General features: G+C 41.5%; 1 protein-coding gene across 1 annotated transcript in view; it reads left to right on the top strand.

The window, feature by feature from the left end:
• Window positions 1–403: 403 nt before the first annotated feature.
• The window catches only part of LOC124594067 (Down syndrome cell adhesion molecule-like protein Dscam2), a 198,161-nt gene continuing 171,599 nt past the window's right edge, over window positions 404–26,965 (top strand). Inside the window, exons 1-5 of the mRNA XM_047132417.1 lie at window positions 404–421; window positions 6,672–6,995; window positions 10,186–10,318; window positions 12,897–13,055; window positions 13,320–13,604. Of these exons, the coding sequence (XP_046988373.1) occupies window positions 404–421; window positions 6,672–6,995; window positions 10,186–10,318; window positions 12,897–13,055; window positions 13,320–13,604 (919 nt within the window). The remainder of the gene's footprint in view (window positions 422–6,671; window positions 6,996–10,185; window positions 10,319–12,896; window positions 13,056–13,319; window positions 13,605–26,965) is intronic.

The raw sequence follows: 26,965 nt of genomic DNA, 5'->3' as shown, positions 1-26,965 counted from the left end.
CAAACCGCGAAAATGTGACGGCGTATAGTTTTGATCACGAGACTTCATGTTTACGTCATGAGCTGGATTCTGAAGACGTCCACAGCATCCACTATAATGAATAGAGGTGTCAATCTAGGTGGTGACCTGTTCGCAAAAATCAGCGTTAAACTCCCCCTTCCCCATTCCCTTGCGCCATTCTAGGTAAGTATGTCCATGTTGCAATGAACCATTTTCGACCGCAGACTGGTAACTTACATGACACGAAGGCCGACCATTACGTATGCAGGTCGTACTAAAGCTATCCACCATATTTTTCCAGTTAATAAAGCAAATGTCTTGCTGCTTTACAGTAGCAATTGGCCAAGTTCTTCATCAAGTAACATAGGCAATGTTCTGGCACTAGGTTCAGTCCTCCTTCTAGATGTACGAGGGTGGTTTGGTAAGTCTGGTAAATTTCCAAGAAAGAATGGAACTTTTGCTGCCTTTTCATGGTTTGTAAGTTTATTCCAAGGCTAGTATAACGAATTTCAACAGTGTACGGCGTACAGTTGACAGCCGGTTGAATTGGTCGGTGTGTCGACTGTGGCTTAAAATTGACAAAACCGAGTTCCGTGCTGTTATTAAACATTTTCACTTGAACTGCTGAACTATCGGACAAATCGAAACAGAACTGGATGAAGTTCACGCAGACTCTGCATTATCCTTGGAGACCATTTACTTTTGAGTTAATAAATTTAAACTTGGTCGGGCAAGCTCCGAAGACGAAGTACACTCTGGCCGTCCATTTGACGTCACCACGGAGGAAATCATTGACAAAATCCATGATATGGTAATGTCAGATCGCCGAACAAAAGTGTGTGAGATTGCTGAAACTCCAGGCATCTCATATAAGCGAATGCATAATATCTGCATGGAGAACTGGCTATGAAAAAAAGGTATGTGCGAGATGGGTGCCGCGATTGCTCACAGTTGACCAGTAGCTCATCCGGCACAGCATTTCAACACAATGTCTAGCGTTGTTTAAACGCAATCCGCACGAATTTTTGCGCCGATTTGTGACTGTTCATGAAACCTGGATGATGGTTACACATCAGAGTTGAAAGGTCCACCTCAATGGCTGAGTGGCAGCGTGCCGCCGGCAGTGCTGCGAGGCGATCACGCGCCAGAGCGCTGCAGGCGAGGCTCGTACCGTGTATTTGTGTTTACTTCGGCCGTTGCAAGTACCGTTTTCCTTGTAGACCACCATGGCGTACAACTATCGGAAGAAGACATTACATTTCAACTTTTGTTCAGACTTCACCCGACCCAAGGCCCTGAAGGTAGAACGATTTATTCGTGACGAAGTTAAAATACCACCAACGGATCTAATTATTATCCACCTATCCATTGTTAGCAGTACTGTATAGGTCAAAATGATCAACGATGCGGCATGCGACAAGGTGCTTCAAGAGGCAAAACGTGGACTGCGTTTCTATCATTCCGACGGCAACGTCGATCCCGTTACCGTCAATCACGCAAGTCTCGGCACACGAACGATAAGGATCTTCGAACTGCCGTTCGAACTACCTGCAGACGTCGTCATCGCGGCGCTCCGTCCCTATGGCAACGTTCCGGAACATGTCACCGAACGATGGGCGTTGTTTGCACACGTGTTCCTCTGTGTCGGACGACGGCAAGGAGGAGGCGCCGACTTGGTTCGAAGGCGTCGGTGGGTACAATGAAGTTGTCACACAGGTGTTGTGATGAAGTACTGGTCTCCTCAGCGTCCGGTGCGGGAGCCTGTTCGGCGGAATGGTTGTCAGTTGGGACGTCTGCACCGTCCTTAGGTGAATGGGAATGGAAACAATTTCAAACCTACCCCGTTTAAAAAGGTGTCAGACAGGTCCGCATCGATTTGGTATCTACGTATAGGAGACTGCCGTGCCATTATAATGTACGACGGCCAACCTCGCACTTGTTCCAGTTGCGGGAACGAAGGTCATTTATGGTCTGAATGCATTCAACGACGTGTCGATCAGCTTCCGTTGTCGAAAGCGTCAGTCACACACATGATGACCGCCCTACCGGTCACTTAAGCAGCGGCTCTCGCCACATCTACAGTTTCGCCCAGTCCGTCACCCGGTCCCTCCGGTCAGCACGTCCCACCGTCCCATTCACCTAAGGACGGTGCAGACGTCCCAACTGACAACCATTCCGCCGAACAGGCTCCCGCACCGGACGCTGAGGAGACCAATACTTCATCACAACACCTGTGTGACAACTTCATTGTACTCACCGACGCCTTCGAACCAAGTCGACGCTCCTCCTTGCCGTCGTCCGACACAGAGGAACACGTGTGCAAACAACGCTCGCCACGTAGGCGCAAACGTCGCCGCCGTTCACCCATGGGCTCTCAAAGCATCGCCACCCAATACGACGAAGACGACACCCAACCAGCAGACATTTCCACGCAGAGGTCGGCGGACAGCTTTCACGACGATCAAGACGCTTCGCAGCGCGGGACCATCATGGAAGTCGCAACGCACAATGAAACGATCGGTGCGCAGGTTGAGACGCCTGTCTCCCCGCTGACAGCTCCAGATCTCTCTCACCACGATGCAATTCCCATGGACATTGGACAGACCCACGGCACAGAAGCATAGGCCGACGGCGTTGAGAAAGGTACGTCCCCTCCTCTGGATGAGTTGCCTCCCCTGGACTTGGCTGCCTGATAATATCAAACGCGAGGCACTGCAGCAGATGGGTCGGGACTTCCTGTCGGTGCCCTCCTCATACTCCCCTTGGTGATGGTAGATGCGCATCCACCACCACTGGAACAAACGTACCGGTTCGCCACATTGAACATTAACATGATCGGCACTGCACCCAAGCTGCAGCTCCTACGTGACATGCTTCGGGCCTCTGACGCCGACGTCGCTCTTCTTCAGGAAGTTCGCGTTGCCACACTACCACTGGTCTACGGCTACGACTCATACACGTCCACATGTGATCTATCAGGGCCTGGAGTGGCTTTCTACATACGCGGAGGAATCCCACTCACGGACACGACAATCCTTCTCTCTGGTAGGGCATGACTGTTACCATCTTCGACACGCGCCTCATCAATATCTACGTTCCGACTGGCTTCACGAACCGACGGCAGCGATCCACTTTTTTCGAACGTGACGTGGCGCCTTTGTTTTCTGGGCGCTATGATCGCCTTATCATGCCAGACGATTTCAACTGCGTTCTCCATCCGCAGGACCAAATGCCTGGTTATTCGCCATGCCCGGTGCTGCTCACCTTAATCGAAGATTTTCATCTAGTGGACGTTTCGGAGAAAATTCATGGCAATAACCCCGGTTTTACCCATTATACAGCGCAAAATGGACCGATTTTATGTCTCTGCCCACCTTGGCAACGACGTCTCCCAAGCAGAACGATGGCCCCTTGCATTTTCGGACTATTGCGCCATCATTTGCTCCCTGGCTTTGCCACCTCAGTCAGTATGGTGCAGCAAAAGTTACTGGAAGCTTAATGCCTCCCTCCTTGATGATCCACACTGCCGACAACGTATTGCCACCACATAGGCGTCTTGCGAAAGATGCCTCCCGCAGTACACATCCACGTTCCATTGGTGGCTCAAATGTGCCATACCTGCGATCAGAAAGGTCCTCATGCAATGTAGCAAGGAAGCAGCAGCATGGCATCGCGACATCACAAATTTTCACTACGCTGTCCTCCGCGAGCTCGATGCGCTCCCTCCATAACCTGAAAACCATAGGGAACGACAGCGTACTAAAGTTCGCCTCCTCTCTCTCCAACGTGCACGACTGTATGGTGTCATGGTGCGATCCCGACGACAGGACCTCCTCCACGACAAAACGCCATCCACAATCCATGCCGCATCCGACCATCGTCGTCGACGTCAACTTTTCGTCCCCAACATCACGACCTCCGACGGCGTTCACCACACAACACAGGCGGCAGTGGTGTCTGCTCTGCTGAATTTTATGACGACGAACCGATGGCAACGCCAATTCCTGATGGTCTCCATCCTCCCTCTGTTCGGACCTTCACCGTAGCGGAGTCAACTTCCATGATGTCTGCAATCACCGCAGAAGATGTGGTATATGCGATCAACAAGGGGGCCAGGAACAAATCACCAGGACCGGATGGTCTCCCTGTGGAGTTTTACCGGACGTTCACCACGTTAATGCTACCTTGGTGGACGGAAATGACTCAGGAACTCTTTACTCCGTCCTTCCCGATTCCATCTGAATTCGTCACTGGCATTCTTCTACCTGTGCCTGAACCAAAGGGAGGGTCTAATGTCTCTGCGAATCGCCCCTTACATTAATGAATGCAGACTACAAAATCTATGCACACCTATTAACAACGCCCATACACACCGTCTTACCTACGGTCCTTTCACCGCAGTAGATTGCAAGTGGTTGTGGGGCCACCTTCAAACAGCTCTAGGAGAATCTCGTGACCTTATCGCGCTGACGGCAGTTTGTCGCCTTCGTGCAGCACTGTTATCCATCGATTTCAAGAGTGCCTTTGATCGCGTTCGATACCCATTCCTCCCCATGGTGGCGACATGTAAGGGGTTCCCATTACTCTTTGTCGATGCCATTCGCCGGTTACTACTTCCCACGGTTTCGATGGTACAAGTCAATGGGAGGCTTGTAGGACCGATTCCTATACGCCGCTCTGTGCGTCAAGGATGCCCTGTGTCTAACCGAGCGAGGTGGCGCAGTGGTTAGCACACTGGACTCGCATTCGGGAGGACGACGGTTCAATCGCGTCTCCGGCCATCCTGATTTAGGTTTTCCGTGATTTCCCTAAATCGTTTCAGGCAAATGCCGGGATGGTTCCTTTGAAAGGGCACGGCCGATTTCCTTCCCAATCCTTCCCTAACCCGAGCTTGCGCTCCGTCTCTAACGACCTCGTTGTCGACGGAACGTTAAACACTAACCACCACCAACCACCACCACCCTGTGTCTACTTTACTATATGTCATTGCACCTGAGCCCTTCATCACTGGTCTTACCTCTAGACTGCAGGGTCTCACTTTGCGTGACTGCACCTTTCACTGCAGGGCTTATGCGGACGACCTCCTCTTTCTCACTTGCTGTTCCACAGAACTCAGTGACGCCATCCAATGGATCTACCAGTATGGACGTATTTCGGGTAGCATTCTTAATGTCAGCAAATCGACAATGATGCACATTGGGCGTGGCCTCCCGGCTGTGGTGCCGACCACACTCCCTGTCAATACCGCCCTTCGTTACTTGGGTATCGAATTTACGAGCTCCACACACCGCACAGTGGCCCTCGCTTACCGGCGGCTTTTGCAGTCGATTCGACACCATGTTCGGGGTCAAGTGCACCGTAACTTAAACCAACTCCAACGTGTCCTATCTCAACATGTATGTCACACCTAAACTGGTACACGTCGCCCAGATCCTCCCAATACCGTTACTCCTTGGTCGCCACATCCAATCACCCGTTGGATATTTCGTGTCAGCAGGGGCACTTTTCAAAATCCGCTACAATACTCTAACACTGCTTCCTGCAAAAGGTGGCCTCAGACTCGTCAACGTGTGGGCACAATATTTTGCATTCTTTGTCCATACTATGTTGCGGCACTGGCGGGGACTGGTCCCGTCCTTAACACGCAGTCTCTTAGATATCCTCCAACCAGCTTCCTTCGATCCACCGATCAATGTGGCAGCTATTTCTCCACTATTTTACCACGTCGCCAATTGTTTCATCGAACTCAGCTACGTTCGGGCCGATCTTCCCGTCACCCGTCCTCCCATTACAAAAGACTATTATCCTTTGTTTATGCTGCCCAACCCTTGCGACCCCATGGTGCTACAGCACCCTGACATTAACTGGCGAACGGTTTGTGGGTGTGTTTATGCACCATTTTTACCGTCGTCTGTGTCTGCACTCTGGTATGTTTTAGTCCAGGGCAAATTCCCGACTAATAGTCGACTTTATCGTATAGGACTGGCCACCTCCCCACTTTGCCCTGACTGTCAGCTCGAAGACACCGACGAGCACCGTCTTACGTGCCCCTAAAACGAAACGTTTGGCCCCTCATCCAGTGAATCGTGGGCTTTTACCTCCGTGGCCCGCCAACAACGGTAACTCCAGATTTCTTCTTGTTGCCCCAGACATTTCACTACTCTCTTGCTAAGCACCATACACTCATCTGGTTTCGAGGATAGGCTTTAGAATACCGCTTTCAGAGTGGTCCGCATACAGTCCTCGACTTCTGGTACTAAGTCTTGAGCGCACATAACACCCTACCCGAAAACCATCTTAGAAAAACTTTCGCCGGTTATCTCCGCAGCGTCTTCCTTGACCCCCTCTAAGTTGGTGTGTGCCATGCCTACCCGTCACATGATGCAACACCCTTATCCACGTTCTCATGCACTGGAAAATAACCGCGGCCGGCGGTTGTTTGCCTGCTAACGTCACACAAGAGCGACCAATCACAGTGTGTTTGTTGGACTGCCCCACCCCGTCCTGCCGCTTCTACGCCACTCCTCAGTAATATAAATCACCTATTACCAGTACAATGTTCGGCACATCCGTCGAGACTGAATTCATTCACCTGATTGAGTCTTCTATGATGTTGTAGTTTTCGCAAAGATTAGACATGTTTGAGAGTACTGTCATACGTCTGTGTCCAGTTTTCCAGCGCTGGCGTTCAGGACGGCCCGGCTGTTGCAGACGCGGCGCCGGTGATGCTGCGCACGTTCGCTAACGCGACGCTGGCGCCCGGCTCTGCGTGGTCTGCGCAGTGCGAGGCGTCGGGCTCCCCGGCGCCCGCCGTCTCCTGGGCGCTGGACGGCGCGCCGCTCGAGTCGTCGCCGGGCGGGGAGCGCGTCGCCGTCAGCAACCGCGTCACCGCCGACGGCGTCCTCAGCTACCTCAACGTGTCCGCCCTGGCGCCAGAGCACGGCGGCCGGTATACCTGTACAGCCAGCAACGCCGTCGGTTCCGTCACGCACCAGGTACGCAACTTCCAACATAAGCTACACGAATCACTTGCCGTAAAAGCCCAACCCATCTGATTAACTAAACGCCGGCCAGAATTCAGAACTTTTGGTTATCCAAATTACATCAACAAAAAAAGGAAAAACAAAAGTTACAGATCAGAAGAAAAGAATCACGCACCCAGACAGGGCGGCTGGAATCTCCTGTGCTCTGTTGAAAACAAAGTGCCATGAATACATATTACTCCGCAAAGCCTGGCCAGAGTGGCAGTACCATCATCGTGTTTGTGCCTGAGACACAGGAAGAGGAAACAGTTAAAGAAGCAGTGCAGCCGCAGTCACACAAATAACTGTAGGCTCTCCTTTTCCTGTCATCTTTGTCACCTGATTGTCACAAACACTGTTTGGAATTTCAGAACTGACAACTCAGGGCAAAACGAGGTGTAGCCTACATGCCTGCAGTTCAGATACTAGCTATTGTACAAATTCTGACTTGGACGCAGAGAAGATTACCGTGTAACATCCCACTGACAGTGTAGTCATTAGAGGCAGAAGACAAGCTCAGATTAATGAAGTATGAGGAAGACAGTCTGCCATTCCCTTTGAAAGGATCCATCCCAGCATTTGGCTTAATCAGTTTAGCGAAATCACAGAAAACCTAAATCTGGATGATCAGATGCGAATTTGAACCATCGTCGACTCAAATACAAGTCCAGTGTGCCAACCACTGTGTTACACCAGCCAATGACTTGAAGAGATAACTACACAGTTAAACTGCAGATGCAGGGTCCATTTAAAGGAAGGGAGATTAGTGTTTAGCACCCCATCTCCAACGAGATCATTATAGATGGGACACAAGGTCAGATTAGATATACCTGGTACAATTTAGGAAAATGACAGAAAACCTTAATCTGAATGGCCAAATAGGGATTTAAACTGTAGGCCTCCTCAGCCCGAGTCCAATTTACAAGTGGAGCTATAACACGTACTGTATATGTTATACATCAATACGTTGCATAACAATTAAACAGTGACTGACCCTTCTACTTGACAATATTTCTTCCAAAATTGGCAACATTTATTAACAGTGCAATACGTATTAATTCACATTTCATCTGGATTAAACATCTGGCTGCTTCAGTTCTAATGCTTCATTTTTCGTAAAAACTTAATGATATACAATTTCGGAAACAGCGTTGTGCCTGGAAACTTTGAAAACCAAATTTTATAGATAGAACATTTTTTTCGTCGACTTTCCTCCCTAGCCTTGAAGATCAGTTCCATGCAACAAAAGCTATAAGGTTTTTGCAGAGTTAATGCTTATTTGTACTGTTGATAAAACAACAGAAATCCTTGCCTGATAACACACTTGTTCATAATCTGGCTGGAAATTTTTCTGTGTGCACTTTGTTGTAGGTACATCAATCTCACTTCGCTCACCATTGTTCCCTTCTGATGAAATTTCAGCATCATTGACTTCCTCTATGTTATCAAAAGTATCCGGACATCTCGATGAAAATGACTTCCAAGTTCGTGGCGCCCTCCAACGGTAATGCTGAAATTCAATATGGTGTTGGCCCACCCTTAGGCTTGATGACAGCTTCCACTCACGCAAGCATACGTTTAGTCAGATGCTGGAAGGTTTCTTGGGCAATGGCAGCCCATTCTTCATGGAGTGCTGCACTGAGGAGAGGCACTGATGTCGGTCGGTGAGACCTGGCACGAAGTCGGCATTCCAAAGTATCCCAAAATGTGTTCTATAAGACTCACTTCAGGACTCTGTGCAGGCCAGTCCATTACAGGAATGTTACTGTTGTCTAACCACTCCGCCACAGGCCGTGCATTATGAACAAGTACTCAATCATGTTGAAAGATGCAGTCACCATCGCCAACTTGCTCTTCAACAGTGGGAAGCAAGAAGGTGCTTAAAAAATCAGTGTAGGCCTATGATGTGATAGTGCCCCTTCGTGGAATACACGACCATACCATAACAACACCACCGCCGAATTTTACTGTTGGCACTACACACACTGGCAGATGACGTTCACCGGGCATTTGCCATACCCACACCCTGCATCAGATTGCCATGTTGAGTACCGTGATTTGCCACTCCATACAATGGTTTTCCACTGTGCAATCGTCCGATGTTTACGCTCTTTACATCAAACAAGGCGTCATTTGGCATTTACTGGCGGGATGTGTGGGTTATGAACAGCCGCTCGACCATGAAATCCAAGTTTTCTCACCTCCTGCCTAACTGTCATAGTACTTGCAGTGGCTTCTGATGCAGTTTGGAATTCCTGTGTTATGGTCTGGATAGCTGTCTGTGGAGTGCTGCACCATATATTATGACCATATTCAACTGTCAGTGATCTCTGTCAGTCAACAGACAAGGTTGGCCTGTACGCTTTTGTGCTGTACGTGCTCCTTCACGTTCCCGCTTCACCATCACATCAGAAGCAGGGGACCTAGGTATGGTTAGGAGTGTGGAAATTTCGCATACAGATGTATGATACAAGTGACACCCAATCACCTGACCACATTCAAAGTTTGCGTGTTCTGCAGAGCGCCTCATTCTGCCCTCTCACGATGTCTAATGAGTCCTGAGGTCACAGAGTACCTGGCACTAGGTGGCAGTACAATGTACCTAATATGAAAAACATATGTTTTTGGGTATGTCTGGATACTTTTGATCACATAGTGTACTCAGCTTTCACATTTTGTGTGCACATTCCACCATCTTTCCCCTCAGCACTGCCATTCCTTTTTCTTCTCATTGTCAATAAATTTAATTACATTATCAGCAAGCCTTTTTGGTGGTAACTTTTCATGTTTGCACTGCAAGGTAATAAAGTGTTTTGTTTTGAACCTGAATCACAAAGCTTTGCTTTAGCCAATACAAAACTTTTAAAACTGACATGTGTATGTGTATCTTGAAGTTTTCTCTCCATAATGAGTATTCCATGAAATTCTGAGATAGCAAGTGGATGATGTCAACTTCTTGCCACGATATTTCTGTTGAGAGCCAGGCTGTCCTCTTCAGGTGAGTTGCAAGAAGTCAGTGACATCCAGCTGCAATCCCAAAATATCACCATATCTAGATGTATATGTTTCAGACATCATCAGCAGTCATTGTGTAACTTACCTTACCTGAATTTACACGTGTGTTCATAATTAATTTCATAACATAGCATTTTATTCCCCACAGGCCTACCTTCATATACTTGGACCACCATTCATCAAGCCTATGCAAGACAAGACTGTCACAGCTGGTACAGATGCTATTTTCAATTGCTATGTCACAGGACATCCTATCATCAGCATCCACTGGGAAAAGGATGGTGAGCTGCAAAAAGTGTGTGGATAAAAAGTCACTGTTAAGAGTCAACATTACTTACTCTGGAGAAAAATTTATTCCTACCATAAAAAAATTTGGGTTTTAGAACTTATCTCCTTTCCAAATGGCAAATAAGCATGTGATTATTTCTTTCTGTTTATTTCATTAGTTAAGATAGTGCTCATTATTGGTGGTACTGATTTATTTATCATAATTCATATTCTTGATTGCAACAAGGGACAGTTACATATATGAATTTTCATGATTATCTACTTCTTGTCCTATCAACTTTTTTTCTTTTTAAACATGGAGTTCAATCTTAAAAGGTGAGCATGACCTTTACATTTTTGTCTACACACTTTTAGGGCATTACCATTGTGGCAATCATGCCATGTAGAATTGGAGGATTTTATACAGCTAGCAATATTAATTATTACTTTGGAATTTGCAATAGCAGAAAAAGCAGATGCCAGACTGAGGTTCATAGGGAGACCTGAAGGAAATGTAATTCATCCATGTAAGACTTGGGTCATTTGTTGAAGCAATTCTTGTGTGCTGTTCATCAGACTGGGAATTGTATCTGATTTACTGAAGAGATACAATGAAGAACAATGTGTTTCATCACAGGTTTATTTACTTGACATGAGATTGGTACAGAAAAGCTCATCAGACTACAATGGCAGGCCCTACAAGAAACGCATTGTGGATCATGGGCAGGTTTACTGTAGAAATTCACAAAGTATCAGGCAGTTCATTACTTCCTGCCACATGCATCTCACAAAATGATCACAACAACAAAAAACAGAGAAATTAAATGTCATATACAGCTTTACCAACAATCCATTTGTGAACGTAATATAAAATGACAGTAAAAATAATGGTAACAGAAGAACCCTCTGCCATGTACCATAATGTGACCTGCAGGATATAGCTCTAAATTTAGATACTGACAGGTGCAGCAAGCAGACGCTTTGATAGCTATGATGTGCATATTTCAAGATGGCCAAGTATTGGTTTTGTCTACTGTAAAGGTGCCAGTGAGAGAGTGCATGTTACTTGTTCTATTGTTTATGCCTGCAACCCAAATAAACAAACATTCAGCAATTTTTATTTGCTATTTGTAAATTTAAAAACATACCTAAAGTAAAAAAAAATGCTTCTGTACAGTTGTAAATTTGGACTCTTTCATTATTAGTGGGAGCTCATACTAATGTCGTGCCAATAAACATAGGCAGATCTTAACATCACCTTGTACTGGACATCAATACCCCAGCCAGTGGTCAGAACAAGCTCACTGCTGCCAATGCTGCACTCTTATCACCAGCAGCTCAAAAAAATGATTCATCCCAAAGTTATAAATGTACTCAGTCTTGTTTGTGTGCCTTTTAATGACACAGCGACTCTGCTGTTTGAGAAGTTGTTACTTCTGCTTCCTCAGCTATAGTAAGTGACCAATTTTAATATACTACACCTTTCTTAATATTTATATGATTACACTGTTAAGTATCACAGAATTTTAGTCGTCTATGTCCGTAAGAAAAGATGGACACTCTTGGCATACACAATGAAAATTGTTAATGGATCAGATGTGTAACAACTTGTGATGTGTAACATGCGAGTAGATTTCCAAATAACATAAACTTTCTCAGAGAAGGAAAAAGTTAGATTCTGACCATTTATACATTTATATTTTTACTTTAATCTTCTGTAGATAGCATTTCAGTTTCCTCATTCAAACAGTCTTCTTTATAACAGCAGAAGCTATCAATTATTGATAAAATTATTTAATTGGATAGGTAAAAAATCTACTCGCCAAGTGGCAGAAGAACAGACACACAAATCAACTTATGGGTGACCTGAAGTATTTTCAAAATGCATCATGATGTATTTTTACTGCTTTGTTATCAGTTATTCAAGATACTAAAGCAGAAAATTAGTTTTAACTTTCCCAGTGAAGCTTTCAGGAACTGCTATGAATGAAAAATAAATAGCAAGCTGTATTGTGATTTAATATTATCTTCATAGCAAACTTCATTTCACAGAATGTAGGTTAACATGCTGTAGCTCTGTTTCATTGGGAGTGACATGAAAAACTTCTTACTCAAAGCAGACACCATTAGAAATAGTAAGCATTTCAGTGGCGAAATTTATTTTAGTTGAAAGACTAGTAAGAGTAGCAGCACTTTATACAGCACTGAAACCTGTTCCCCTTGATTAGCATGTTCCTGATAGACTGCATCCTCTGAAATTCTTTATGCCTTTCCCATTTTATTTAATATCCTCGTTCATCATATCACAGGCATCCAGATCTTAATTTGGGTAGTTTTCAGTTTATTTGTAGCCCTCCCTTTATAAGTACAAGATTTAAGGCTGGTAAGTGATGACTGTCTCTATTTCTTTGTTACTGGTAATTAATACATTGATGTATCAGTACCCTGTTTTAATATTCTTTACATTTAAACCAATAAATTAGTGAGTATAGTATTTTACAGACTGTATTACACAGAACTATGTGAAAACTACATAATTATAGTATACAACAGCTCTATTCAGATAATTTTTCCTTACACTCTTTGTTTCAGGAAGACCCCTTAATGAAACTGAGAGGCGAACATTGTTTCCCAATGGTACACTCTCAATAAAAGATGTTGATAAATCTGAGGACAGTGGAGTATATGTATGCATTGCTAGAAATCCTAGTGGGCGTTCAGCCAGAAGAAAAGTTAAAGTTCAAGTATTAGGTATGTGCAACAGAATAATTCAGTGGAAGTTAATGTACATAATACCTGCATTTATTCCTTTCAATCTAGAACTGTTGAGAGCTTTGATCCTCAGACTATGTGCTGAGGAAGACCACAGCATTGTGGCCAAAGTGTTGGATATTTTAGTATTTGCTTATTTTGTGTTTTATAAGTGATGAAACAATACACTCACAAGGACTTTAATGAGATTGATCAATATTGTTCAAATATTTAATATGTGAATCACACTTGTATCCATTCCAGAGGCACCAGAAATAGATCCTATTTTAATAAAACCAAAATTGCAGAGAGGTATGAGAATACACTTGACATGCATTGTGAGCAAAGGAGACAGTCCAGTATCAATTGTATGGTTGAAAGATGGCTCAAATATTTCTCAAGGACAAGGAATTACAGAAAAGACTATAGATGACTTCTCAAGTACTTTGAGTTTCAGCAGTCTTACTGTGAAACACACAGGAAATTACACCTGTCGAGCAACAAATGCTGTAGCTGTGGCAAACTATACAGTGCCTGTTGTGGTAAATGGTATGTCACAACTAATAATCCTATTATCGTTCAAATGCATTATTATTTATTCTTATTATTGTTGTTGTTATCGTTGTATATGTGATGCAACATGGCATGTTAAGATGCAGAAGCAAATAAATTGTGCACAATAATATCTTAAAAACTTTCACACAGGCCCTGGTCTAGAGGGGGAGGGGGGGGGGGGGGGGGGGGAGTTAACTGGGGTATCTGCCCGGGCGGCAATATCAGGGGGCCCCAAATTCATTTTCTTGAAGAAAAAAGGGTTGTTTCACAAAGCACTTAGCATCCAGGCATCCAGCACATGTTTGTCTATTGATTATTTGTGTGATTTTGATACACATCTCCATTGGTTTTTGAACATTTTTGAAGACATACTAAGTTAATTTCTAAACAAATCATACGTTTATTTTTGAATGCATGCATAGTGTACATGATGTCTCTGCCAGGGGAATCTCCATCGCATCGAGAAATAAAAAACTTTCCTGCCGACAAAAGGGAATGGGGCTATACAAGCTGAGTAAAATAAAACCGAAAGGGGTGAATGCCAATCACTGTTAGTTTATGTGGCTGACTGGGTGTGTGAATGATCAGCATTGTTATAATTATTAGTGAAATCTGTAGATTCTGACTACCGGAGTGGGAATAAATAATTAACAGAAGTAATATGGTAAGAAAGATTACCTATTAATCATCTCTGTGTATCCAAGAAAATGAAATTTTGCAGATAATTTTTGTAAATTGATACACTACTACAGGCCAGTTGGTTTTAATGATGGCAGAAATAGTTACAGACTTAGTGATGACAAAATTGTTTGTTATAACAAGGAAGGAGAAGAAACGGGGACATCAGACAAATTATATGGAAGAATAAGGAGATTCCAAATTTGTAAGAAAATATCATAGTACAACTTTTCAATTGCATGTTTGAGAAACTAGAGTGTAGGAATGAAATGTGGAACAGTTTCCTAACATAAAACTTTGTGCTTGTAGTAGGCCTAATAGACATTTGATATTGGCACTTTGTGAATTATATTCTGTCGTTTTTATTTATGTAAATGAGGTAGATAAAAGGACCATTCCTACTACTATTCATGTTAACAGCTTTTTTTTCAGTATTAACAATGACATTTTGATTTTTCATGCAGCGAAACATTTGATGAGGTAATGGATTCTTTTGCAGAAAGGAAAGCATATCATATAAGGCTGTAGCAACATTAGAGGGAAAAAAATGCTGTGAACTAAGGATTGAAGAAATTTGTACTGTCTAGCTTGTCTCTTGTCTTTACTGGTTTTATGTCTCCTGTAGGCCTACTTAATTTTATGTCACATGAAAATTTTTTCTGAGGAGTTATTATTCTCCGATTACAAAAAAACCCCCCAATATTAATCTTGAGGCTAAGAGCAGGAGAGGCATCATAGGACATTTTAATTTCCACTGTCCTGAACAGAAGTCTGATGGCTTCCATTACAAAATATACACATTTAAGTTCCACAGAGCCAAGTACAGTGACATGCAGTAGAAGAATGCTGTGTGAAGAGGTGTGGCACTGCACTTTGTCACACTTAAGACCAAACAACATTTCTTCCAACGTATATGTTTTACATATCAAACTATTCAGAAATATGTGCTCTACAAAATGAACATATTTTTGAAAAATCAATCTTTTTTAATTTTTTTACTCCTTTGTCAAACACACAAAAGGGTTGGGGGAGGGGCGCCACTATCTAGTTTTTGTCCTGGTTCGGAAATATCGTAAATCTGGGGCTGTTCACATACATATAAAAGCCATCAAGTGACATGCAAACTATTCACTAATCCAATCTGAATATATAAACTAAAATAAATACAGTTCATTGTCAAAATATGATCGTATTGGCTTCAAAAAGATACTGTAGTGCATCATAGTAGTCACTGTAGTTTTCAGTGAGGCTAATTAGTTTAATGAGTCCTGACAACAGTGTTATGAATTTTCAATACTATGTCTGTACACTGTCATCTTTTTATCAGAAATGGAGTAAGGTATCAGGTAGTGAGGAGGAGTTTTCTGGGCAGTTCTCAAATTGTAACTAATCTTTAAATTATTATTCAGTGTGCTGCAGGGCAAGTGACGCATAACAATAAACACATTTACTCCACCTATCAGCTATCAAAGCTGGAATAAATAAAGCACAGCTGACATGAACCCAAATTAGAATAGAAGCAAAATCTTCACTTTTGTAACTTTTAAACAACAACTTTTAAACAACTGTTTTGTAAGATAAAGGGAAATGGTAGAAAGTGTGAAGAAAGAGGTAGGTGCATGGCTGAATGGCTACAGATTGGACATGCAATACTGAGGTCATCAGTGTTCAACAGAGTGTCAAACGGATTAAAGGTGGGGCCTAGAAAAATCTGTAATAACTGACATAAACCAGACACCAAAAGTCGCCACAATCTTGAAAATGTAAAACACCATAAAGAGGAGTAGAGATATATTGTGTGGAATTACTTACATAAATTCCATAAAAACCATTCCATTCCCCCATGCTGCCAAATCGGGAGCACTAACAGGAAAACTATGTAACAGTAAATACTAGCCTTGAGTACTGAGGCCACACATAACCCATAGTGGAGGCACAGTATGAAACAGATACCTCATTGGTGAACTGTTTAAACTGGAAAGTGGGAATTATAGCAGAAAGGAAATAGAAACATCACAACCCTTGGAGGGAGGGGAACATGATTTTTTTAAAAAAAAAAAAAAAAAGGAAAAATCTTGTGTTATTACATTAAAGAACACATAAACCTGGCCAATTCCAAGTTGCCTTTGACAATGCATTTGATTGACAACCAGCATCAGCTGCAGCAGGTTAGTGATAACTGTCTTACTATCCAATCTAATCTAATCTAAAACTTCCTGGCAGATTAAAACTGTGTGCCAGACTGAGACTCGAACTTGAACTAAAGGTGTGAGGATGGGGCGTGAGTTGTGCTTGGGTAGCTCAGTTGGTAGAGCACTTGCCTGCGAAAGGCAAAGGTACCGAGTTCGAGTCTCGGTCTGCCAGGAAGTTTCATATCAGCGCACACTCCACTGCAGAGTGAAAATCTCATTCTGGTAATCTAATCTAATCTTACACCCTGCAGAGAAAGGTCAGATACTCAGTTCCTGAAAGAAACTTGAACCTTAAGAAGTCTTCATTGCCTTCCTCTCAAAACAATTAATGAAAACAGACATGCATCACATACATATTTTAATTAAATATGACATTATTTAGGTAGGTTAAGGTGAGCATGTAATGTAATATTTTTCCCTACTCTTTCTTTTTTAAATGCACAGGTTCTTTTCCTTCTACTGTTGTAATGGTTCCGACTCCTTTCTGCTGTTATTTCCTGCTTCCCCAGTTTGAACAGTTCACCAATCACATATCTTTTTCATACTGTGCCTGTGCTATGGGTCATATGCAGCTTCAGTACTCACGCCTAATACTTACTATTACACAGTTTTCCTGTTAGTGTTCCCAGTCAGGCAGCATGGGGGAATGGTTTTTATAAAATTTATATTAGTAATTCCACACAATATGTGCTTTCTCTTCCCCTCTTTATGTACTTTACATGTTTTAAGATTCTGGTGATTTCTGGTGTCTGATCATGATGTCAGTTCTTACCAGATTTTTCTAAGTCCCTCCTTTTATCCTTTTGATGCAGAACTTCTGCCCCATGACAACATTATAGTGATGATGATCTCTGATGGTTAAGTGATTTTATAAAACCATTTGCTGATGCGTGACATGGCAGTCAGTTGGGCCCACCTGTCTCATCTGTGGCCTGAATGGCAGTGCTTATGAGATGATATAAAAAGGTTATGTGAAAGAAAGTGTCAGCTGTGTAAGTAGTGATTGTGGATAATAACTGATCTTGTAACAGTTCTTGGAGATGACTCATAATTGATGTAATTAGTTTAAAGTCATTTTACAGATACCTCGCAGCAGAATATGAAATGAAAATTTGAAATATTTGCAGTGAACAGTGAAATATATGGAGCTGAACAGCAGCTAACAACGACTGAACACCTCTATACAGAAATAATCTCTTGACTTGAATAGAAGTAACTACACAAGAGTATCAAAATTTGACAATCTAAATGTGCTTAAACTGATATAACAGCCTCATGCACATAAGTGAACATAAATACTGGTAAGCATATGTAAGTCAATTAGAAAAGTCATATGTTTCAGCCAGTCTTCAATTGAAGATTCTTTCAGTAGCTCAGTGGTTACATTCGAGAATACTGACCAGAAGGTCTCAGGTAAAAAAAAAAGTCTGAGTCAATCAGTTAATACACTTCCTCCACAAGAATGAAGAGACATTAAATGCTTTTACTTTCCTTACATTTGTAAGTTTGGATTAATACTATATTATAGTCAGAATAAAAAGAAAGAACATCAGAAGAAAGTGCCAAAGGAGGATCCAAAAAATTGTCTATTTGGGAGAAGCAGGATACTTCACATTTATTTTATTTTCTTGACTATTAGTTTTATTCAAACTAAGTTTTTCTTTTTAAATTAAATTTTTGTGTTTTTCCAAATAAACACGCAGGAGAGTATTTGGTATGGGCTAAACAGGATATTAGAGGCCAATTTTTATTAAAAATAAGGTCACAGGTCAGTTCCCAGAAAGGACTCCACTTGCCACTTTTTTTGCCAGTGGAAATTTTTGTTAATGATCAAATGCCAAGTTGTTTAAGTTTAAGACTTGAAGTAAAACTAAACTATGCAGCTGTTATTTCAGTCATAGCACTTGTCCTTCACAATAACGTCACATCAAAATCACAATCCAGTCCATATGCAAAGGCAGGGTACCACTGAAACACAACACTTACTGTAGCACTGGGAGCATATTTACCACTGACACCAGTGTACAATCAGGACAGAAAACTCATACATTACAAAATATACAAACATCACAAAAACGTAAGATATTTCAAGAACATCCCAGAAATTACAAATACTAAATAACAAGTAATTGGTGATTGTTGGGTTTGATCTGGTGACCCATAGCATGCAATGCTAACCGCTACACTACAATGCATTTACCACAGCTCGTATTACTGCTGCCTCTCTTTGAGAAACAGTGACCTGCTGTTTCAGAAGTTCTCACTGGAGCTGACTACATCATCTTGCTTTTTCAGAAGTACTCATGGGTGCCAACTATATCATCCTGCAGCTAGAACTTGTCAGTGGTGTTCTATATGGTGATAACGGCAGATCCTTGTGTTTTGGTCACACTGTTACATGTTCTTCACCATGAAAAGCATTGACCATAGTCCCTTCCATCAAAGAAGCTTCATTATATTTGCGTGGGTCTTCAGTTTGCTCGAATCTGTTATTATTGGTCTGCTCTTCTGAACTGTAGTAGAGCTTTATACAGAAGACACGGACAATCTCTCTGTTTTTGTCTTCTTGAAATGTCATTATACTTGACTGTGTTTGTGACATCCAACAAGTGTCAAATGATACAGTACAGCCCAAAGTAGCATTTAGCAACTTTTCCAATAGTCTCATTTTCCACACAGATGTAAAAATCCTGAACTGTATCTCACTGGCTGATGTTTGGTGTTATAGAGCTCTTGGTCTTTACCCTGGGTGCCTAGGCTCCATATACTAGCCAGCCACATTGCTTCTTTGATTCTGGTGAGACATATTTCACATAGTCTATGTGATTATTGCCTGGTAGTATTCGGAACAGTGCATGGATTGTTGTTACAGCCTTAAGACCTTGGAGCAGAAGGAATGGTGTGAAATCTGTAATGTCTTGCTTTGCTGCATTGTTGTGAATCTCATGACAGGTAGTATACTATTCCAGTCTGTCTGTTTGACATAAATGTACATCACAAGTATATCTGCCAACATCACATTAAAGCATTCTGTGAAGCTAATCATCTGTGGATGGTAGACGGTTGTCATTCTGACAGTGAAACTATCGCTGATATGAGTCTCGACTCAAATACTTTTCCACAATGATAGATCATCACATAGGGTGCTTCAAAAAGATATCTATTGCAATTTCTGGTGGCTTCAGCACTCAGCATACCTTTGGGGACATTGCAGTCAACTTCCACAGAGGGTCACTTTCAATCTCGTGGAATGAGGCGGGATAGGTATCAAATGCCTCTTCGGTAACTGTGGTACATGCTTCATTCATTGGCATTCCTTACAGTGACTCACACAGTGTCTAATGGATTGACAGACACCTGGTAAGTGATACCTGCAGCTCATTCAGTCTAGAGTCTTCACAAAACCCGGGTGACCAGATGGGGGAGTGTCACGAAAATACTTCATGACTGCTGCCTCCACATGAGCTGGGATGATGAACAACCACTTCCATCCCACTGGATCATAGTTCTTCTTACAGAATGTTCTGTTTATTAATAGAATCCTCCTTCAGTTGGTTCTTCATAATTCAAGGCTTCTGTGGTTTTCAACTGTGCTGGATCTTCTGTCTGTTCTGTTGCAGTATCATTTAACGCAGTTATGATGAAATTTCATTGCTGCTGCTGTGTTCTGGCAAAGGATGCCTTGAAAGACAGTCAACACCCTTGTCTTTGCACTAGTTTTTGTATACGATTGTGGTGACATACTCCTGGAGCCTCAGTGTCCGTCTCACCAATTGACATGAGAGAGCCTTCAAGCTAGTCACTCAGCATAGAGAATGTTGATCCATCACAATGGTGAGTGGTTTACTGAATAAATGTGGCTGGTATTTGTTGATAGCCCAAAGAACTGCAGGGCAATCAGTTACAGAGCAAATCATCGTGGACTTGGAGAATATAAGCTATCACCTTTTCAATACCTCTCTGAATTTGTACTAGAACTGCCCTATCCCAAAACCACTAGCATCAGTGTGAAATTCTGCCTCAGCATTCTCATTGTATAATGCTAGAATTGGAGAAAGTGTTAGCAGCTTCATAAGGACAATGAAAGACCTTTCTTGCACCTTGTTTCATATAAATTTAGCATCACCCTGCAGGAGCCCTTGCAAGGGACTTGACTTGATACAGAAGTCCTTTATGAATTGCCAGTAGTACAAGCACATTCCAAGAAAATTTCTCATCTCACAAATATGCTGAGGAATTGGAAAAACTGTAACTGATCTTATTTTCTCTAGACTGGGACAGACTCCATTACCATTCACTATGTGTCCTGAGATATTTATTTCTTAGGTGAAAGAGGCACTCTTTTGGATTCAAGCAGAGACATGCAGTGTGGACACACATCAACACGATTGTCAGACAACTTAGATGTTCTTCAAATACCTTCAAAAAAAGATAATGTCATGCAGACAGCAAATAAATCCATTTAAGATGTTGAACCACATCCCTTTGAAGGCGGTTTTTTTTTTTCCTGTTCAGCCCCATCAACCTCAATTTGCTAGAAGCCTTTCTGCATGTTTTTATATGCCTCCTTGCACTGTTGGCATCAGTAACAGGAAAACCAACTAACATAGCAAATATAGGCAGTTAATTACAATGTGACCATTTGCGTGACAATATAAAATGAGCAAATGGCTGTTAAAAACAATATATGTTTCTAACTTTTGCCCTCATTAATGTAGGGATTCTTCTTTGACAGGTTGTCTAGTTCAATGATTTCACTTCCTTCAAGAGGAATTTGTTTTTGCTTTCATATACGTATGGAAAAATGCAATAATGAAGCAGGAACTGAAATTTCACTTCAATTTTTTAAAGTGAATTCATTCACTTCACAGTACTCAACATACAGGGCATAGTAAGAAGAGAACATTTACAAAAACCAATATTCAACAGAGCTCAACAGGCCTACATCCATCTAATTTCATCTTAACTTACAGTATCAGATTCCAAAGTCCAACCAACTATGCCATCATACAGTTACAACTGACTCATGACTCAACTAGACTCAGACTGACTTCTGCTTGTAACACACACAAATCAACAAGTGCACTGATAAATAAAGTCACAGTTCAAATATTAGAAAATACACCAACCTTTCATGTTACAAAGATATTTGTACAGTATCAATATCACTGAAGTTGTTTCTAAAAAGATACAAATCAATTTAACATTTCATAAAAGCAATGATGATAGGAAATAATAAGTGTTATATTAATGATATAAAAAAGGTAATTACTTTATCATTTGATACATTGCTATCTACAATGCTTTATGAAAAATGAGATGAGCTGAGCATATCCATTACAATGTTCATAGCTGAGAAATATTTTGTTTCTTTCAAGCAGTCTAGGGTGTAACCAGTGCGCAGCAATGGATTGACGCCTTTCTTGGTGATTTGGTTGAATCATCAGTAGACAGTTCAGAAGTGTCATAAATTGTTTTTATTCTTCACAAGGACCAAGGAACTCTTTGAATTTTCAATGATCATCTTGCAGCATCTTCTCCACTTTCTCCCATATTATCTATTGTTCTGTTGGCAACACTCTATGAGTGCTGGCTAACTGGTGGACAACCTTCTGTGTTGATACAGTGTTTTACCTCAGGCTGCTTGGTTTATCTTTCCTCCACTGTGCACTTGAAAGCATCTGAAAACTGACTCAGTATGACTGTCACTAGCTGATGTTTTTGCTCAGTCAGGCTAGATCCTATTGGCAATTTGGTAATAGTTGTAGCAGAGCACAAACCTTCATAGATGACACTAATATTCCCTTCTTGAACTGGTTCAAATGTCCCTATGCACCTACCTTTAGGAATATGTTGTGGCACTTGTGACACCTAGTGATCCAGAGTTCTCCTTGGCTACCTACAATGCTTGTGATTATCACTGACATGTAGATTTCTTTTGTAAGCCTGAGTAGCATTCTGCAGTCAAAAAAAGCCTCATAGTTTAACTGAGCATCTTGACTGGTGCTGATGGGGACTGGCTACAGTGTGTTGAGGAATGACATCATCTAGGGTATGGTGATGAGCTTCAGTCCACAGGCCAACTATAATTGTCTGCAGTGGACTGGCAGAATAGTAGTGCTGTGATGGTTTATGTCTTGCAGCATAGTAGTCATCTAAAACTTACATTCTTTCTCTGCAGTACCACACAACTTGTCCAGGGTATCCACAGTGAAAACAGAGCAGCATGTTGTCCATTGTCTTCCAAATGGCTGTTCTTCTGTGATGCATTTTACTCAGCGGAGGAGCTGGTTGTATCTGCATTGATCAGGTGCCAGTTTGTCATTTGATGGCAGCACCATATGTCAGAGTTGGTTGAGGCCATTACTCATGGTGTATTTGACTGGTGGTGGAGACCGGTGCTAAAGATTGATACACCTCTTCTTCAACATTCTCTGTTACCTCCTTGTGTATGGGATTGACATTCATGGCTGCTATTTCTTATGTGTTTGGTCTGCCATAATATACTGTACTTCTTCTCATTAAACCTGGTGTATGAAAGAGGCAGTATCATCATAGTCTTAAACAACTTCCATAGGCACCACATTCAGGAGATTATAATGCCTCTTTCATCAGACTCTTTTCTGTTGCATTTCCTTGACACACAGGCACCACTTGATGAATTACTATGTTTTGTGATATTCATTATCAGAAGATCTTGTGTGGTACATATCTTCTGTGACTCTTGTCATCAGATGTGAGATTTGTTGTCTCCTGTCATATCTGGACTCACAGTATTGCTATGGGTCAAAACATTCTGAATGTATGACCGTGTTGTTTGGCCATGACATTTGGCATTGCTCTTCAGTTGCTAAGCAGACTTGCTGCTGATTGCCCTCAAAAGTTTTCTTCTGTTTGGCTTGGAATTTGTTCTGGCTATTGAACTTCTCTTCATTGTTCTAATGCCATTGCTGGGCTATGTCACCTAAGTATACATTTGCCAAACACATCATGTCATCCCATCTGTTGTATTTGGCAAATTGGTCAAATCCTTACAGCCATTTCGATGGATCCTGATTGGTATCTCTGGAAAACATCAAAAGATGCCTGATGTGCAGCTGACTTACTGCTGTCTTGGAATCCATCAATCTCTTGATATGCATCTTAGGAATGATGTATTGCATGTATTCTGGTTCCTGTCGGTGTAGGCATTGGCTCTTATGTTGTTTAATTGGAGCTATGTCGATGTAAATGTCTTGATGTACCTGGTGTCTCTACCAAACAGTGTGTAAAAAATGCAATCAAGTCCAAATCTGAAAGCAGAGTCAACAATGAAACACAACATTTAGCACTGGAAGCACATTTATTACTGACACCAATATACAATCAGAATAGAACTGTCCTGCCAGTATTTTTAAAAAAAAATGAACATTCCAGAATAAACAAAAATTACAAACATAAGATTTTTCAAGAACCTTCCAGAAATTACATATGCCAAATAGCAAATTCCTGGTGGTCAGCTTTGATCTGGTGACACCAGCACACCAGACAGTGATGCTAACCACTGCATTACACCACATATACCAGTTCTTGAGGAAATATAGTTGTCAGTGCATTGGATGAGGAGTCTGGCATGGATGACACAGTACTCCTTAAGAGGAGAGTCCATGAATAAATTCCAGTACCTACAGAAAATGAATCTAACAAGAGCCAAAATGCAAAGAGAATGGCATTTATTAACAATTTATTTACACCAAACAGCTACAAAGCTGAAAATGAGAAATAATATTATAAATTACCTTTTATACAGCAAATTTGTTGCAAACAATTTATCAGAGTTATTAAAATGTGTACAGTTCACAATGAAAATCTGAATTGCCATCTTAAGGCTTAATACTAATAAATGGTGCCTGCACAGCTGCAATTAGCTTCTATCTGCTTTCTGTAACAGTAAGCCAGATGAAATTAAGACTTCCAGTTTTAATCATTTCAATCCCAAAAAGTTTTGACTCTGTTTTTGCTTGAGTGTGCATGCCACATGCAATTACATAAAGATGAGATGTAATAATTTCAAAGTGTGACTTAAAATTACAACTTGTTAAGTTCAAGTGTTTCCTTGATATTTTACTTTACACAGTCACAACACATTTTCAACCTTTTTCAGGTCATGATTTGTTCCATTATTTGTCCAGTCATGATTGTACTACGAATTAAAGTCAACAGCAACTTCTTTCCATGTCTCCCTTTCTATTGTCTTTATACAGACAATACAATTTTCAGCAATAAATCCTTTCCAGCTGTGGATAAGTTTGGAGAGCACGCGTTTTTTTGCTTATTTTCCTCCATCTTAACAACATGGCACTTTTTATAAAAACACTTCGTATATATAACATATGACTGATACTGTAGGCACAGAGCAATAATTGTATGAACAGTCATTTTCAACATTGTTGCCAAGTGTGTAACACGTTAATTTAGATCAAGACAAAACCTCACTCCTAACAGCCTGAAGTGTAATAAAACAAGACCACTGTTGACTTGGTTCACAACTACTCAAAAAATAAATGAGTTTACTTCTTCATAATACAATGGTAAGCTCTATAGTAAAATAACCAAAAATCAACTTTAAATCTCAGTTAGTCCATTATGACCAGGATACATCAGCCGGTATGTACTTTTCAATGTCGATAAACTTTACTGGCAGCTGTACACTTGAAGATATTTTATTTTATTATGAAAGCAACCAGTTTCGGCAATTTTTCAAGTCAATGAACTTATCGTATAGCACAATAAAACTAGATATTGTGAATTCCAGTCATTGTCCAGATGCTTCATAAGATGACATGACAGCAACTCAGCTGCTGTCATGTCTTCGTATGAAGCATCTGCACAACAATTGGAATTCACAATATCAAGTTTTATGGCACTATACAGTAAGTTTGTTGATTTGAAAAAAATGTATGGGGCCTGAAGATGGCAAAATGAATTGCTGAAACTGGCTGCTTTCAGAATAAAATAAAATATCTTAAGTGTACGGCTGTTGATAGAGTTTACTGACAATGAAAAGTGAACTTGATTCACTTTAACTATGAACCCATCCTATACTGCTCCTGCATAAACAATGAAGATAAAATCAGATTTAATAACAACTCACATAGTGACTGTTATCTTCCATCTGTCAATGGAACACTAAGAAATCTTGATACATACATAATGCTTTAAAGTGACTTGTCGAGTGCGCAGTTTTTATAAACGTAGTTGCAGCTCAGCTATCTTATATTAAGGAATATATTAGTTCAAACATTCAAATGTTCCAAAAATGCTAACAGAATGTTAATTTCAAACCATCAGTACAAGGGGGTACCCAATAAAAACAGAGTAACATTGCTGTGGGGGGAACTTGTGTAGTATGCATTTCTGCTGCTAGGCATGTACAGTGCAACTCATTGCCACTTCAGTGCCACATTTGCTCTCAATCTGGCTTGTTCTGTTCATCTGCAGTGATTGTTTTTGCTAGTGCTGTTTTGTTCTTCTTTCGTTTTTTATGATGGCAAGTTTATGTAAGCAATGTGCAGCTATGAAATTTTGTTTTCTACTCACTAAAAATGCTGCTGGAACTGTTTTAATATTGAAAACGGCCTACCAAGATGAGGCTTTGAGAAAAACTCAAGTGTATGGGGTGTTTGAGAGATTTAAAGATAGTGTAATCTCAATTGATGACAAATCTCATTCTGGACATCCATCAACTGCTCGCATTGGCAAAATATTGAAAAAATTCAAGAGCTTGTGCTCACAGACTGCCGACAGGCTACTGCTCAACTGTTAGAGATTAGTGGGTTATTTTGAAGTTTGGTTCAGAGAATTTTAACAGATGATTTGGAAATGAAAAGGGTTGCTGACAAATTTGCTCCTCAGGTTCCGACTGAAAATCGAAAGGAATGTCAAAACATATCGTGCTTTGAAACAACAGCCTGAAGTTGATCCACATTTTCTGTCAAGGGTCATTATTGGTGATGAGTCATGGTTCTATGGTTACGACTCAGAAACAAAGCAACAGTGAAGCCAACAGAAGACATCCAAAAAAATGTTGTCAAGTTAAATCAAACGTCAAAAGAATGCTGATTTGATTTTCTTATGCCAAGGGTCTAGTTCATTCAGAGTTTGTTCCCCCAAGTCAGACCATCAATCAAACCTTTTATTTGGAAGCTTTAAGAAGATTGCCCCCCCATGAACCATGGACCTTGCCGGGAGGCTTGCTTGCCTCAGTGATACAGATGGCCGTACCGTAAGTGCAACTACAACGGAGGGGTATCTATTGAGATGCCAAACAAACATGTGGTTCCTGAAGAGGGGCAGCAGCCTTTTCAGTAGTTGCAGGGGTAACAGTCTGTATGATTGGCTGATCTGGCCTTGTAACACTAACCAAAGCGGCCTTGCTGTGCTGGTACTGCGAATGGCTGAAAGCAAGGGGAAACTACAGCCATAATTTTTCCCAAGGGCATACAG

Source organism: Schistocerca americana, chromosome 2 (assembly GCF_021461395.2).
Source record: "Schistocerca americana isolate TAMUIC-IGC-003095 chromosome 2, iqSchAmer2.1, whole genome shotgun sequence".
Lineage (NCBI taxonomy): Eukaryota > Metazoa > Arthropoda > Insecta > Orthoptera > Acrididae > Schistocerca > Schistocerca americana.
This window is presented reverse-complemented; position numbering and strand designations above follow the sequence as displayed.